The sequence below is a fragment of the Pinus tabuliformis genome, chromosome Q (assembly GCF_031772625.1).
Source record: "Pinus tabuliformis cultivar Carrire ecotype Pingquan chromosome Q, CPIR1, whole genome shotgun sequence".
NCBI classification, from domain to species: Eukaryota; Viridiplantae; Streptophyta; class Pinopsida; order Pinales; family Pinaceae; genus Pinus; species Pinus tabuliformis.
The window spans coordinates 261,362,625-261,376,639 of NC_142296.1; the positions used below are offsets into that span (position 1 = coordinate 261,362,625).

The 14,015-nt window shown below is 43.3% G+C and overlaps 1 protein-coding gene across 6 annotated transcripts in view; it reads left to right on the top strand.

The window, feature by feature from the left end:
- The window catches only part of PIP5K9 (phosphatidyl inositol monophosphate 5 kinase), a 437,711-nt gene that overhangs the window by 236,606 nt on the left and 187,090 nt on the right, over window positions 1–14,015 (top strand). For all 6 annotated transcript variants that reach the window (XM_089384294.1, XM_089384292.1, XM_089384293.1 and 3 more), the window contains one exon: window positions 13,801–13,911. In XM_089384294.1, coding sequence (XP_089240420.1) covers window positions 13,801–13,911 — 111 coding nt within the window. The remainder of the gene's footprint in view (window positions 1–13,800; window positions 13,912–14,015) is intronic.

Genomic DNA, 14,015 nt, shown 5'->3' on the forward strand with positions numbered 1-14,015 from the left:
TGTCAATGAAAGCAACAAATCTTCATGTGTTGCAATAGCTGGCCAAGTGTATAATCAAGTTGGTGTAGGTGGTAGTGAGGATCAGCTAGCTAGATAGCGTAATATCCTTTCATCCTGTGCATATTTCTTAACTGTTGATTAGTGTGAGAGCTACTTGCGAAGTGCATATATGACTAAAGTAAATGGGAGACAAACTCCCTCAAAATCTATGCTTGACTGCTGTGATAAATCCTCCATTAGATGACAGTGACATATTGTCTCTTGCTGGCCTGCGTTGACTGTTGTAGGTACTTTTTAGCGGGTAGTGTGGAGGCTAAGTGGAGTTTATGGCATAGATAGTCATCACAAAAACTTGAGTTAACTTCTCTTAATATTCCATCAAAGTCTACACTGATTTTGCCCTGCTGGAAGCATACTTGTGACAGTTGCGTTGAATTATTCATTTCTGTTGCATGGAGTCATGTGCGTATTGCTGTTTGGATTGCCTCCTATGTAGACTATATGAGGAGTGAGGTGGGGTCCAATCCCCATCCACTTTATTAAAGTTTAAACTTAGACTATGCCCCATCAGGTTTCATCCATAATATTAGAATTTTTATCCAAGGTGAACTTTTAGCCATACATATGAACTCAATGTTGGCTCATTTGACTTGCTTTGACTTTATGATTGATTTGTGCCTTGTTTGGTGGGCCCCACATGCTTGCTACATCACCTTTGACATCCCCTTTGACTTTGGATTTTTTTTTTTGAAATTTTCTTCATTTTTGCCACCAACATTAGAAAAATTGGTTGTCGAGGGACTATAAGTTATTTTTGACCCTCAATGTGTGTCCTTAGATAATGATGGGTCTCCGAGGATAAATTTCGAGTAGTCACATGCCCCATACATTTCCTAAGACCACTTATTTACATTATTACATAGAAAATAATTAAAAAATCCCGTTTTTCGGGAAAATTTTAATTATTTTAAACTCCTACTTAAACCTAGTCAAATTCGTGAAATTTCAGAGGTGACCTAGCATGGTAATATACATTGACTCTAGACACTAAGATGCATTAGGCGCTCAACCTTCAAGTCGTCACCTCGGATTTGGAGTTTGCGGTGAGTGAAAAAACCTAGAAAATTATTCGCCACTAAAAGCATGAATAATTAACAAAGTAAAAAAACACTCCAAGGTGTACTTGCTTGCTGATCGAGTCCCAACACCTTAGGCCAGTTACATGGCTTTATTTGTCCTAGTGACATTTATACAATATCTCTATAGGGTTGTGAAATCTATGGACGAAGAAGAAAATGAGAAGAAGTTAGAGTTAAAAAACTTTGATGATACATGAAGCCTCTGACATATCCTTGGGCATGGAGTTTTCAAAATTTTTTAGGTGTAACTTCAGTGGTCAACAGGTGTAATGGTCGGCTTGGGAGCATGCTGGGTCTAGCTATGTCATCTTGAAGAATCATCAAATTTGGGTACAATGTGATCCAATGTCTTGGGTACAAGAGGTGTCTTGGGACATGTGTTGTTTGAAGCTATTGCTAGGAGGCCCAAGAGTTGCAATGCTTCACCTGTTTGTGCCAATATACTTCTCTAATGGGGCTGGGTACCTGTGGAGAAGGTGCCTAAGACCTGGGCTATGGAATCACCTCACAACAACAACATAAATTCTAGTGAAAACAACCAGTCGTTAGGGACAAAGATCATTAGTGCATCTAATTGAGCCAAATTTGAATGTTAAGGGCAATTTAGTAGTTCAAACAAAGATCTCCTTCCAAAATCAAGACCTTGATCTTGCAAAGATGCTTTCTCCCTACATAGGCGTGGCTAAAGTTCAAACTTATTAGGTGTTTCCAACCCCCAAGGGGAAGTAACATTTCCTTGGTCCACTCTTCAAGTGATAGGTTGTGGTGAATAATAATGATGATAAGGGAGAGGATAAGACTTCATGGTCAAGTGCCAGGATCAAAGGTACCAATTGATGGGTGTGTCCACATCCTTGAGTGTATAGATGTGAGTAGGGAGCATTCGTGGATACGTGAGTTACCAGCTCGGCCTTTGTTTTTCTACCCCTCTTGTTGTTGAAGTTTCTAAGTTTACTTAATTTAGAAACCCTTATGCACTTATTCCTACCTACTTGTTATTTTTCTTTAACAAGTTATTTACAAAGTAAATACTGAAAATAAACACCAGTGCATGCTCAACATATTACAGATCAACAACTAAGAGAAACAAGAACAAACACACCACATGACACCATTATTTTTGGACCAATGTCTCCGGAAAAACCCAATGTGGGAAAACCGGTGCAGCTATCTGAGGGTTTTCTTATTAAGTAATATCAGAGTACAATCTGGGTGCCGAAACTGGCCTACCCAACATAGAATTTCCTTAGCAGCTCTACCTCACAGTTTGAGAGAAATCTCCTGGCTGAAACCCCGGAAAATCCTTCCGGCAGCTGCTTAGCACAAAACTGCTCTGCAACCCCATCGTCTGCCCAATCTAGATTGCGTCAGCCCCTCTTTGTCTCATGTTGGCCCTGTGTCAACATTTCTTAGCCTGCGTCAGCCCCAGGAGGCCTTGCGTCAACCCTGGGAGCCTTTGCGTCAGCTACGTTGGCCCTTCTGGTGCTCTGCGCAACACTTGGCTGCCTCTGTGTGGTCCTACGCGAGCCCTTGCTAGCTCTACGTCACTCTCCTTGGCTGTTGCGATGCTCTCCCAACACAATCTTTGCCTTCTCTATTTCTCTCTACTCAATGCCTCTCAGCTGCTCTCCCAATCACTGATTCTATCTCTCTTAGCAAACCCCGCTCTAGAGAATAGAATGACTAATCATGCTGGTGTATTCTCCAAGTGATCCTCAAGCCTCTTCTTATACTTTTCCTGTTGACATCTCAATGGCCGAGATTAAGTCCCTAATCAATGGCTAAGATTAGATCTGAATTGATCCATGTCTTTTGGACCACTCTAACACAAAGTCATATTAATACACATTAATATTTTATTTTCCCTAAGTTTAGACTTAGGGACTCCATTAAAAATATTAATTATTTTAATATCTCCTGATCTGTTTAGAGTCTGCTCAAACCCTTTCTGGGTATTGGAGATCTCATGTGCCCTAACCTCTCCACCAAATTTCGTGGCTAGAGCACATCCGATGCTACCCCAAATCAACACTCCCTCTTAGCGTGGACTGTGCTCTAGCAATACTCCTCACTGAGTACTACTCTGATCATCTGGCATCGGTACCTGTGCTGATGCTAGGCCTTTCTGCCCAACATCCTCTGCACTGCTGCCTCCTGTATTGCTGCCCATGGTTCTACCACTGCCACTACTGCATCTGTACGACTGCTTCCTCTGGATCCGTGTTGCTGTTGGTCCTTTATTCCAACATTGCATCCGCATTGCACCTCCTCTCATCATGTTGCATCATGCTGCCCACTACTACACTCCAACTCAGTTATTGAGAAGTAAGGAAATGATCTTCCAACTGACCTCCCTGTTGGGCTAGAGACACCCACTGATGCTGAAGCTCCCTCTGCCGTTGACAAGTGCTCCCTCTTTGACCTCTGCACTGCTGCAACAACTCCCTGCATCTCGCATCGTTGCATACATCTCTGTGCCGTCCTGCACTGGTGCAACACTCCTATGCCTCTCGCATTGCTGCAACCTACTAGCTTCGCACTGTCTCGGGACTCCTGCATTGTAGCTCTCTCTACCGCTCCATCCGCATCCGTCTCTACCCACCCAGCCAGTCCTGCTACTCCTCGTCGGGGCTGCCGTAGCAAGGTCTAATCCAAGAGTCTGGGTACCTCAAGGATCCTTCCCCACATCGCCTGTAGTCCTCCTGACTACAACTCGATGTCTCCCATTTCCGCTCAAGTGGTGTGTGTGTACTCATGGCACAATCATCATCTGTCTAAACTTCCTTCTCTTTTCGTGCTGGCGCTGCCTTAGTCTCGGAAGACTGTCCCTTACTTTTCTTCCTTGGACACTGAGTTGCATAATGACCCAACGCCCCACAGTGGAAGCACTTGATCTTGGAGAGATCTTTCTTCTTCCGCTTCTCTTGCTTTCCCTCAAATGCTAGGGCCACATCCTCCTCTTCCTGCTTGACCTTGATCCCTTTGCTGCTGCTACTTGTCTTCGATTGCCGTCTGATCTCTTCATGGCGAAGAGCTACCCACATCTCGTCCCAAGGTGGGAGAGTCCCTCTGCCCAGGATACTCTAGACAAATACTTCCCAATCTTCTGGGACAATAGTCAGGGCTATCCTCACCATAAGCTCCTGATCTGGTGTCGCTCCTATAGTAGTCAACTGGTCTCGGATCTCATTCAGTCCTCCGAGGAAGGTGTCAATTGATTGACCCTTCTTCATTTGATACGACCTCATTTGATTCTCGAGCAACATTCTTCTCTGCATAGAAATATGCTGGTACAGCTTCTTGAGAGCCTCCCACATCTCAAATGCCGTTTCCTTCACGGCTATATGTGGTACCACATGATCCTTGACCCCGTCAAGGATAATGCACCTGGCCCTCGTCATCACCTCCTCGTACCTGTTATTATCACTGGGGTTGATTGTGATAGCTATTACCTTCAAGGCGAAGTTCTTGACACGATTCCTGTCAAGCACTAATAAGATTCTGGCCTTCTAGACTGCGAAGTTCGATGCTCCGTCTAGTCTATCCTGGTCTCTTACCCGGTGTAGTGCCATGATGCTCTTCTACTTCCCTACTGGAAGTTCTTTATTCGACTCCTCTAAGTCTCTACTTCCCGTCTGGAAGTTCTCTTCTAGACTCCCTCTGAGTCCTGATTTACCTTTTGGAAATCCTTCTGCCGCTTGTCGAGATGCCCCCTGCTCTGATCGTCTTGTGCAACTACATTGCTGATCCGGGTTCCTTGGCTAGAAACTGTTGGTAACAACTCCTCTGGCCCTGCTCTGTTAGGTACTATTCTGATTATAGTACCTCACTAGCTCCACTCTGCAATATTCCTGTAGTCTTCTAGACCTCAACAACTGCCTCTCTGTGAACTGCGTCAGCCCCTCTGTGTCTCACACTGGCCCTGCGTCACCCCAGATGGGTCTGCGTCAGCCATGGGATGCCCTATGTCAGCTCTCTAGCCCTTTGCGTCAGCAACGCCGGCCTCTCTGAGGCTCTGTGCAACTCCCGACTTCCTCTGCGTGGCCCTGGCTGGCTCTGCGTCACACTCCTTGGCTTCTGCGCTGCTAGAAACAACTTTTGTCACCTCGGGACAACTGTTCTTTGCTGCTATTGCTCTGCTCGGCTAATGTCTTTTAGTCCTCCTGTGATCTGCAATCACGCTCTGATACTATGCTGAAGTTTGTAGGTTTACTTAGTTTAGAAACCCTTCATGCACTTTTCCTGATTTATTCTTACCTACTGGTTATTTTTCTTTAACAAGTTATTTACAAAGTAAATACTGAAAATAAACACCAGTGCATGCTCAACATATTACAGATCAACAACTAAAAGAAACAAGAACAAACACACCACATGACACCATTATTTTTGGACCAATGTCCCCGGAAAAACCCAATGTGGGAAAACCGATGCAACTATTTGAGGGTTTTCTTATTAAGCAATATCAGAGTACAATTTGGGTGCTGAAACTGGCCTACCCAACAGAGAATTTTCTTAGCAGCTATACCTCACAGTTTGAGAGAAATCTCCTAGCTGAAACCCCGAAAAATCCTTCTAGCAGCTCCTCAACACAAAACTGCTTTGCAACCCCAGCGTCTGCCAATTTGGATTGCGTCAACCCCTCTCTATCTCATGCTGGCCTTGCGTCAGCATTTCTTGGCCTGCGTCAACTCTGGATGCCTCTGCGTCAGCTACGCTGGCCCCTCTGGTGCTCTACGCAACACTTGGCTGCCACTGCGTGGCCCTGCATGAGCCCTTGCTAGCTCTGCGTCACTCTCCTTGGCTGCTGCGCTCCTCTCTTGGCACAATCTCTGCCTTCTCTGTTTCTTTGTACTCAATGCCCTTCAGCTGCTCCCCCGATCACTGATTCTATCTCTCTTAGCAAACCCCGCTCTAGAGAATAGAATGACTGATCACTTTGGTGTATTCTCCAAGTGACCCTCAGGCCTCCTCTTATACTTTTCCTGTTGACATCTCAACGACCGAGATTAAGTCCCTAATCAACGACTAAGATTAGTTGTGGCTTGATCCATGTCTTTTGGACCACTCTAACACAGATTCATATTAATACACATTAATATTTTATTTTTCCTATGTTTAGACTTAAGGATTCCATTAAAAATATTAATTATTTTAATATCTCTCGATTTGTTTAGAATCTGCCCAAACCCTTTCTGGGTATTGGAGATCTCATGTGCCCCAACCTCTCCACCAAATTTTGTGGCTAGAACACATCCAATGCTACCGCAAATCAACACTTGTGCCCCTTTTAGTTCTTCTTGATCTTTCTTTGTATTACTGCTTATCGCTCAAGGGTTAGAGCTTGCTTTGTATGATGTAACAATTGTATTACTCCTTTTAGATGAGTCAGTTCATCGCTCTTTGGGGGTTGGGACATGCAAGGGTTCCTTCTTTTGAAGTGATGGAGCAATAAATGCTTAGGAACCAAGTGATGACCATATGAGTGAGGTAGAGCTCATGCTAGGCTTTTGTGCACATGCTAATCTTTATGTCCCTAGCCATTTGTTGCTTTTTGATTTTTCTTTCTTTATTTTGTATTGGCTGTGAATGCTGTTTTTGTTTTTTTAGCTGCATTAACCTCCCAGGGCAAATTTTTTGGGGCCTACCCAAGTATTTGGACCTATGAGTGCCAAATCCCAAAGAACCAATGTCAAGTTGAACCCAAAGAATCGAGGTGAGATACTGGCTTGTAATGTAAGATGGAAAGTGTTAAGTATGACATATAGGAAGATGGAACCATGCTATCTCAATTAGGGCTTCCCAAGTAGTGTGCCTATTATACCCTAAGGGCCTTAAGGCAGGTGTCACTAGACTAGGATCAAAGAATAACCCCCTAAGAAAGGTGAGAGAACAAGATCACAGTCAAAGACTGTAAATCTTCTAGATCACCCCATAATCCATACTAATAATTGCCTAGGAACAAACAAGTATAAGCACCCATTTGCAAAATGACCAAAGTACCTTTTGAGTGGAAGCCCTCCTTCGTCCATGTGTTCATTTTGGATGGGTGAGAAGCAAATGGCTGATACAAGTGGTCGAGATAAATGGCATATCATTAGCTAATGGTGGCTATCAGGAGTTGTTGGCTGTTGTGAATAGGAGAAAAGTTTTCTCCTATTGGGTTGCCCATTTTGGTGGGTAACAGGTCCATCTAGTGGTCATTCTCAATTTGCAGTCTATGATAGATAGAGTCAATGTCCAATATTTGTACACATGTTGTCACTAGACGCTTGCTCTTTGGATTCCCCTTGGCTAGTTCAAAGTGGGATTTGATAGCCTTTTGTTGGAGGCTGAACTTGGCTTGAGTTCTGCTATCCTTGGAAGGTCGAGATAGTGGAGCACTTCATCTTTAGTTGCCCGATATATTATGATATCCAAGGATGGTTCCATTGTTTGCTAATGGAGTCTCAAATCCTCTATAGTGTTCAATATCTTGACTAGACATGTTTAGGTGTTGATTTGGGGTAGCATCGGATGTGCTCTAGCCACGAAAATTGGTGGAGAGGCTAAAGCACATGAGATCTCCAATACCGAGAAAGGGTTTGGGCAGATTCTAAACAGTTTGAGAGATATTAAAATAATTAATATTTTTAATGGAGTCCCTAAGTCTAAACATAGGGAAAATAAAATATTAATGTGTATAATATAAAACTGTGTTAGAATGGTCCAAAAGTCATGGATCAAGTGAGATCTAATCTTAGCCATTGATTAGGGACTTAATCTCGGCCGTTGATTTGTCAACGAGAAAAGTATAAGAGGAGGCTTGAGGGTTACTTGGAGAACACACTGAGGGAGACCAGTCAGTTCAATTTTTGGAGCAGGGTTAGTTGAGGAAGCCACATAGAGGCAGCAGAGACTGCGCAGAGCCAGCACGGCCTGCGTCATCCACGCAGAGGCTGCAGGAGTGACACAGAAGGCCAAAGAGGCTGCGCAGAGTCTCAACAGGTTGACGCAAAGGGTTTTAGGTCACGCAGAGGTCAGTAGGGCTGATGCTGGGTTCAGAATAAGTGTTGGAAATTTGTATATTTGTGGGTAAGCCAGTTTGGCACCCTGTTGTACTAGAAAATTTCTGAATAATAAAATCCTCCCTTGTTGCACCGATTTTCCCACATTGGGTTTTTCCGGGGACATTAGTCCAAAATAACTGTGTCAATGTGTTGATTCTTGTGCGTATGTTTGTTTTTGTATTATGGTGTGATATCTGCAGCAGTATTTATTTTAATGTTTCTTGAAGTAATTTCATGAATAACTTATGGTGAAATAAGTAGGAAAAGTAAATTAGTGGCTGCAGTGATATAATTTTCACATGGTATCAGAGGAAGTAATCAAAGACAGAAAGGGAAAATCAGTTATGGGTCGAGACCATGATGCAGAGGCATCCACCTCAAGGGACTCACATAGATTTTCAGAATATTGCACAAGAGAAAGAGATTTCGATTTCTCTATGTTGGCTTCCACGCTGGAAGAAGAAGTGGTGTGCATGACTAGTGCTGCATCATCATAAGTATGGTATATAGACAGTGGAGCCTTGTGGCGTATGACGAGAACCAGGGAGTGTTTCTCAGAATATCGAGAAGAGAAGATGAACTTTCAGATCACCATGGGGAACAAGGCAAAGTGTACTCCAGTAGGAAAGGGTACCATAGTTTTTTAGACAGAATTGGGAGAGCGGTTCCGTGCCACAAATGTGCTGCATGTACCAGGATTGGGGATGAACTTACTTTCTGTGTCACAACTACAAGGCAAGGGCTATGACATCTACTTCATCAAGGAAAAGGTATATGTCAAACACCCGAGCTAGAAAAAGAAAGTGCAGATCGGGATCAAAAGTAATCGGTTGTATAGATTACAACTAGAATCACCAATGGCACTAATAGTTAGTCATGGGGACAAGGACTTGAGCGAACTATGGCACAGAAGGATGGGTCACTTGCACCATGGAGCTCTGAGAATTCTCTGGAGCACTGTAAGAGGAGTTCTGGATTTGAGTACGGAACAAGATGATGTATGCAGGGGATGCACTCTAGGAAAGTATGCCAAGGCGGCATTTCCTAGGAGCAAACACAGGGCCAAGAGTGTACTAGGATTGATACACATATTTGCGGACCTATGTCCATCAAAGCTCTCAGTGGTGCCGAGTATTTCCTTACCTTCATTGATGACCACTTGAGAAAAATTTGGGTTTATTTTCTGAAAACCAAGGATGAGGTTTTCTGTCGATTCAAGGAGTTCAAGGCTCTGGTGGAGAATCTGATTGGGAAGAAAATAAAAGTCTTGCACTCAAATAATGGTGGAGAGTATGTCGAGAAGGACTTCACTGATTATCGTGCTAGGAGGGAATTAGAAGAGAGTGGACAACTCCCTACAATCCGGAGCAGAATGGGGTGGCAGAAAGGAAAAACAGGACTATTGTAGAAGCAGCTAGGGCCATGCTATATGATCAGGATATGCCAAAATTCCTGTGGCCGGAAGCATGCAACACTATTGTCTATGTTTAGAACAGGACTCCTCATCGGGCATTAGGCAAGGTTACTCCAGAGAATGTCTTCACTGGGAAGACGCCTGGAGTCAGTGATTTTAGGATATTTGGGAGTTTAGCATATTGCCGCATACCCAAAGAAAAGAGATAGAAGTTGGATCAGACTGCAGAAAAGGGATATCTGGTGGGATATAGTGAGAGCGCTAGGGCATACAGAATCTATCTTCTAGGGAGCAGGAAGCTAGTAATACGACGAGATGTAAAGTTCATGGAGGATAGAGCTTTCAGAAGATCTTGCGAAATGCCTTCGAAGGAGCAGTCGAAAGAGGATCCATTGGTCATGCCTCTTCAACCAACAAAAGTGAAGAATTCTTCCTCAGGACAGGAAGATTCTTAGGATGAGGAGGAGGAGTGAATAGAAGCACCTACTGGCAGAGGAAGAACTAGTAGGGAACTTCGTCAGATTCTGCGTGATGCAGAGAACTTCATCGGTGAGCCAAGGAACAGTAAGAGGGAGCGAAAACAGCCAGACAGATATCAGGCGTTAGTAGCTTAGGATGGAGAGCCTGCTAGTTTCAAGGAGGTAGCTCAGCATCAGGTTTGGCTAGATGCAATGGTAGAGGAGTATAACTCCATAATGGTGAACGATGTCTGGGAGGTGGTGTCAAGGCTTCAAGACAGATCTATGGTAGGTTCAAGATGGATCTACAAGATCAAATATGCTACAGATGACAGTGTTGAGAAATACAAGGCCAGGTTTGTGGCTAAGGGGTATGCTCAAAAGGAAGGGATTGACTATGAGGAAACCTTTGCCCCGATAGCCAGGTATACATCTATTAGGACCGTGATATCTCTTACAGCCCAGATGGGATGGGAGATCCATCAGATGGATGTCGAGATAGCATTTCTGAATGGGGTAATAGAAGAAGAGGTATACATTGAACAACCAAAGGGCTTTGAAACTCATGAGAAGAAGTCTCATGTATGCAGACTGAAGAAAGCCTTGTATGGGCTGAAGCAGGCACCGACAACGTGGTATGGTCGAATAGATGGCTACTTGCAAAAGATGGGGTTTGTCAAAAGTGACGCAGATCTGAATCTCTGCTATCTGGTCATAGAGAATGAGCTGCTTATCTTAGTATTATATGTGGATGATCTCTTTCTGACAGGATCATCCAGACCCATTGAGGACTGCAAGAAGAATCTAGCCACAGAGTTCGATATGAAGGATTTGGGATGAATGCACGACTTCCTAGGGTTGGAAGTTTGGTAGTAGAAAGGAGAAATCTTCCTTGGGCAAGGGAGATATGCTACAGAAATCCTGAAAAGGTTCAGGATGGGAGACTGTAGACCTATGGCTGTGCCAATGATCACCAATTGGAAGGAGATTGATGCATCAGAAGACAAGGATTTCGATCCCACCCTATCCCGGCAATGCATAGGGTCCCTGATGTATGTGGTCAATACCAGGCCAGATATTTGCTACGCTGTCAACACCCTCAGTCAGTTCATGGTGGAACCAAAGAGGGAACATTGGGCAGCAGCCAAACACGTTCTCAAATATTTACAGGGAACAGTTGATTATGGGCTCTTATACACCAAGGGGAAGGATATTAGGTTGAGTGGATTTACTGATGCAGATTGGGCAGGGAGTTCAGTGGATCGGAAAAGTACCTCTAGGTACAGTTTCAAGATTGGATTAGGAATGACCTCCTGGTGTAGTAGGAAAGAAAATTCTGTGGCTCTGAGCTCATCTGAGGCAGAATATATGGCAGCAAGCAAAGCTTCGTGTGAGGCCATATGGCTTAGAAAGCTGTTGGTGAACCTATTCAGAAGAAATATGGAGGCGACTAGGGTCATGTGTGATAATCAGAGTTGCATCAAACTCTCTGAGAATCCAGTATTTCATGATAAGTTGAAGCATATTGATATCCGATGTCACTTTGTTAGAGACTGTGTCCAACGAGGAGCTGTATAGTTGAGCTACACTCCTACAGGAGAACAAGTGGCAAATATCCTCACGAAGGCCCTTGGAAAGTCAAAATTTGACTATTTCAGGGAAAAGATGGGGATGATAAAGAACCCCTTTCAAAAGTAGAAATGAGTGTGTTAGCAGCACGAATGAAGAGGGAGTTGTAGTGCAGATGTCTTGTTGGGAGAAAGGACTAGTAGCAGGACAGATGCAGAGGGAGTTGCAGTGTGGATGCGGTGTTGGGAGAAAGGACCAGCAACAACACGGATGCAGAGAGAGTTGTCATACAGATGCAGCAGTGGCAGTGGGAGTCATTGATAGCAGTATAGGATGCAACAACGCAGAGGATGTTGGGCAGGGAGGCTTAGCATCAGCATAGGGACCAATGCCAGATGACCAGGGTGATACTCAGTGAGGATTATTACTAGAGCACAATCCTCGCTAAGAGGGAGTGTTGATTTGGGGTAGCATCAGATGTGCTCTAGCCACGAAAATTGGTGGAGAGGTTAAAGCACATGAAATCTCCAATACCAAGAAAGGGTTTGGGCAAATTCTAAATAGTTTGGGAGATATTAAAATAATTAATATTTTTAATGGAGTCCCTAAGTCTAAACTTAGGGAAAATAAAATATTAATGTGTATTAATATAAAATTGTGTTAGAATGGTCCAAAAGTCATGGATCAAGCCAGATCTAATCTTAGCTGTTGATTAGGGACTTAATCTTGGCCATTGAATTGTCAACGAGAAAAGTATAAGAGGAGGCTTAAGGGTCACTTGGAGAACACACTGAGGGAGACTAGTCAGTTCAATTTCTGGAGCGGGGTTAGTTGAGAAATTGAACTAGTGGTCTGGAGAGCGGTGAAGAGGTAGCAAGTACTGAATAGAGAGATGGGAGATTAGCACAGAGGCAAAAAAGGCAGACGCAGGGCCAGAGGAAGCCACACAGAGGCTGTAGAGACTGCGCAGAGCCAGCAAGGCCTGCGTCATGCACGCAGAGGCTGCAGGAGTGACGCAGAAGGTCAGAGAGGCTGCGCAGAGTCTCAACAGGTTGACACAGAGGGTTTCAGGTCACGCAAAGGTCAGTAGGACTGACGCTGGGTTTAGAAGAAGTGCTGGAAAATTTGTCTATTTGTGGGTAAGTCAGTTTGGCACCCTGTTGTACTAGAAAATAGCTGAATAATAAAATCCTCCATTGCTGCACCGGTTTTCCCACATTGGGTTTTTCTGAGGACATTAGTCCAAAATAACTGTATCAATGTGTTGATTCTTGTGTATATGTTTGTTTCTGTATTATGGTGTGTCATCTGCAGCAGTATTTATCTTAATGTTGATTGAAGTAATTTCATGAATAACTTATGGTGAAATAAGTAGGAAAAGTAAATCAGTTGCTGCAGTGATAGAATTTTCACATTAGGTTTATAGATGCAAGAGGCCTTCAGACTTCACTCCTAGACTCCCCAACCTCCTCCTAGATAGTGTGCAACTAGATGATCCTTTACTTTTGTTGTTTCCCCATCTGTTGGGCATATCAAGAGACTAATTGATAGCAGTATTGCTTTCGATTCTAGATCTGTTAGGGCCATCCTTCCTTGGGACCCTAGTGTTGTTGCAGTTTCAGATCCTTTTCCTAGATCCTCTTCTATATAGTCTAGTAGTTTCTAGATCTTTATCTTGCTCCTCTTCCAGACAGCCTTCTATGTAGATTTTCCTCCGTTTTGCCATGGATGTTAGGGTAGCTAGCTCTAGCAGACCCTGATACCCTTCCTTTATTGTATTCTATTCTCTTGATCTGCTCTCCTTGACAGATTTGCTTCCCGCTACTAGTGTTTAGTCTTTAGGTCTTAGCTTAGATCAATATTTTACATTCTACATCCTGCTTTTGATAGGAGCTGCTTTTGCAGTCCACATTGTATTGACATTATTGTACTCAGCAGTCCCACTGAGTTACTTTTGTGGTCATTTGCTGGAAATTAAAAAAATGTTCTTGTCCTTACTTTATCTTTCCATTTGATATAATGAATTTGTCTTGATTATTATTAAGAAATAAAGGAATAACGAGTATTAAAATTAAATTATCCTTCTATGATCCAGATACATCATTTCTATTTGGGATTGTTTTTGACAAAAAATAAGGCCGTAGATTGAATTGATTGGCTTGCATGTGCAGGTTCTTCTGAGAATGCTTCCAAATTATCACCATCATGTTCAGATGTATGAAAACACCCTCATTACCAAATTTTTTGGTCTACATCGTATCAAGCCGGCAGGTGGCCGGAAGGTAACATAAATATTCTAAAACTGACCTCATGGTTCAGTGCAACAAATAATTTTATCATATGCTAGTTGCAAAGACTGGATACTGTACATTTCTTAACTTCTCTT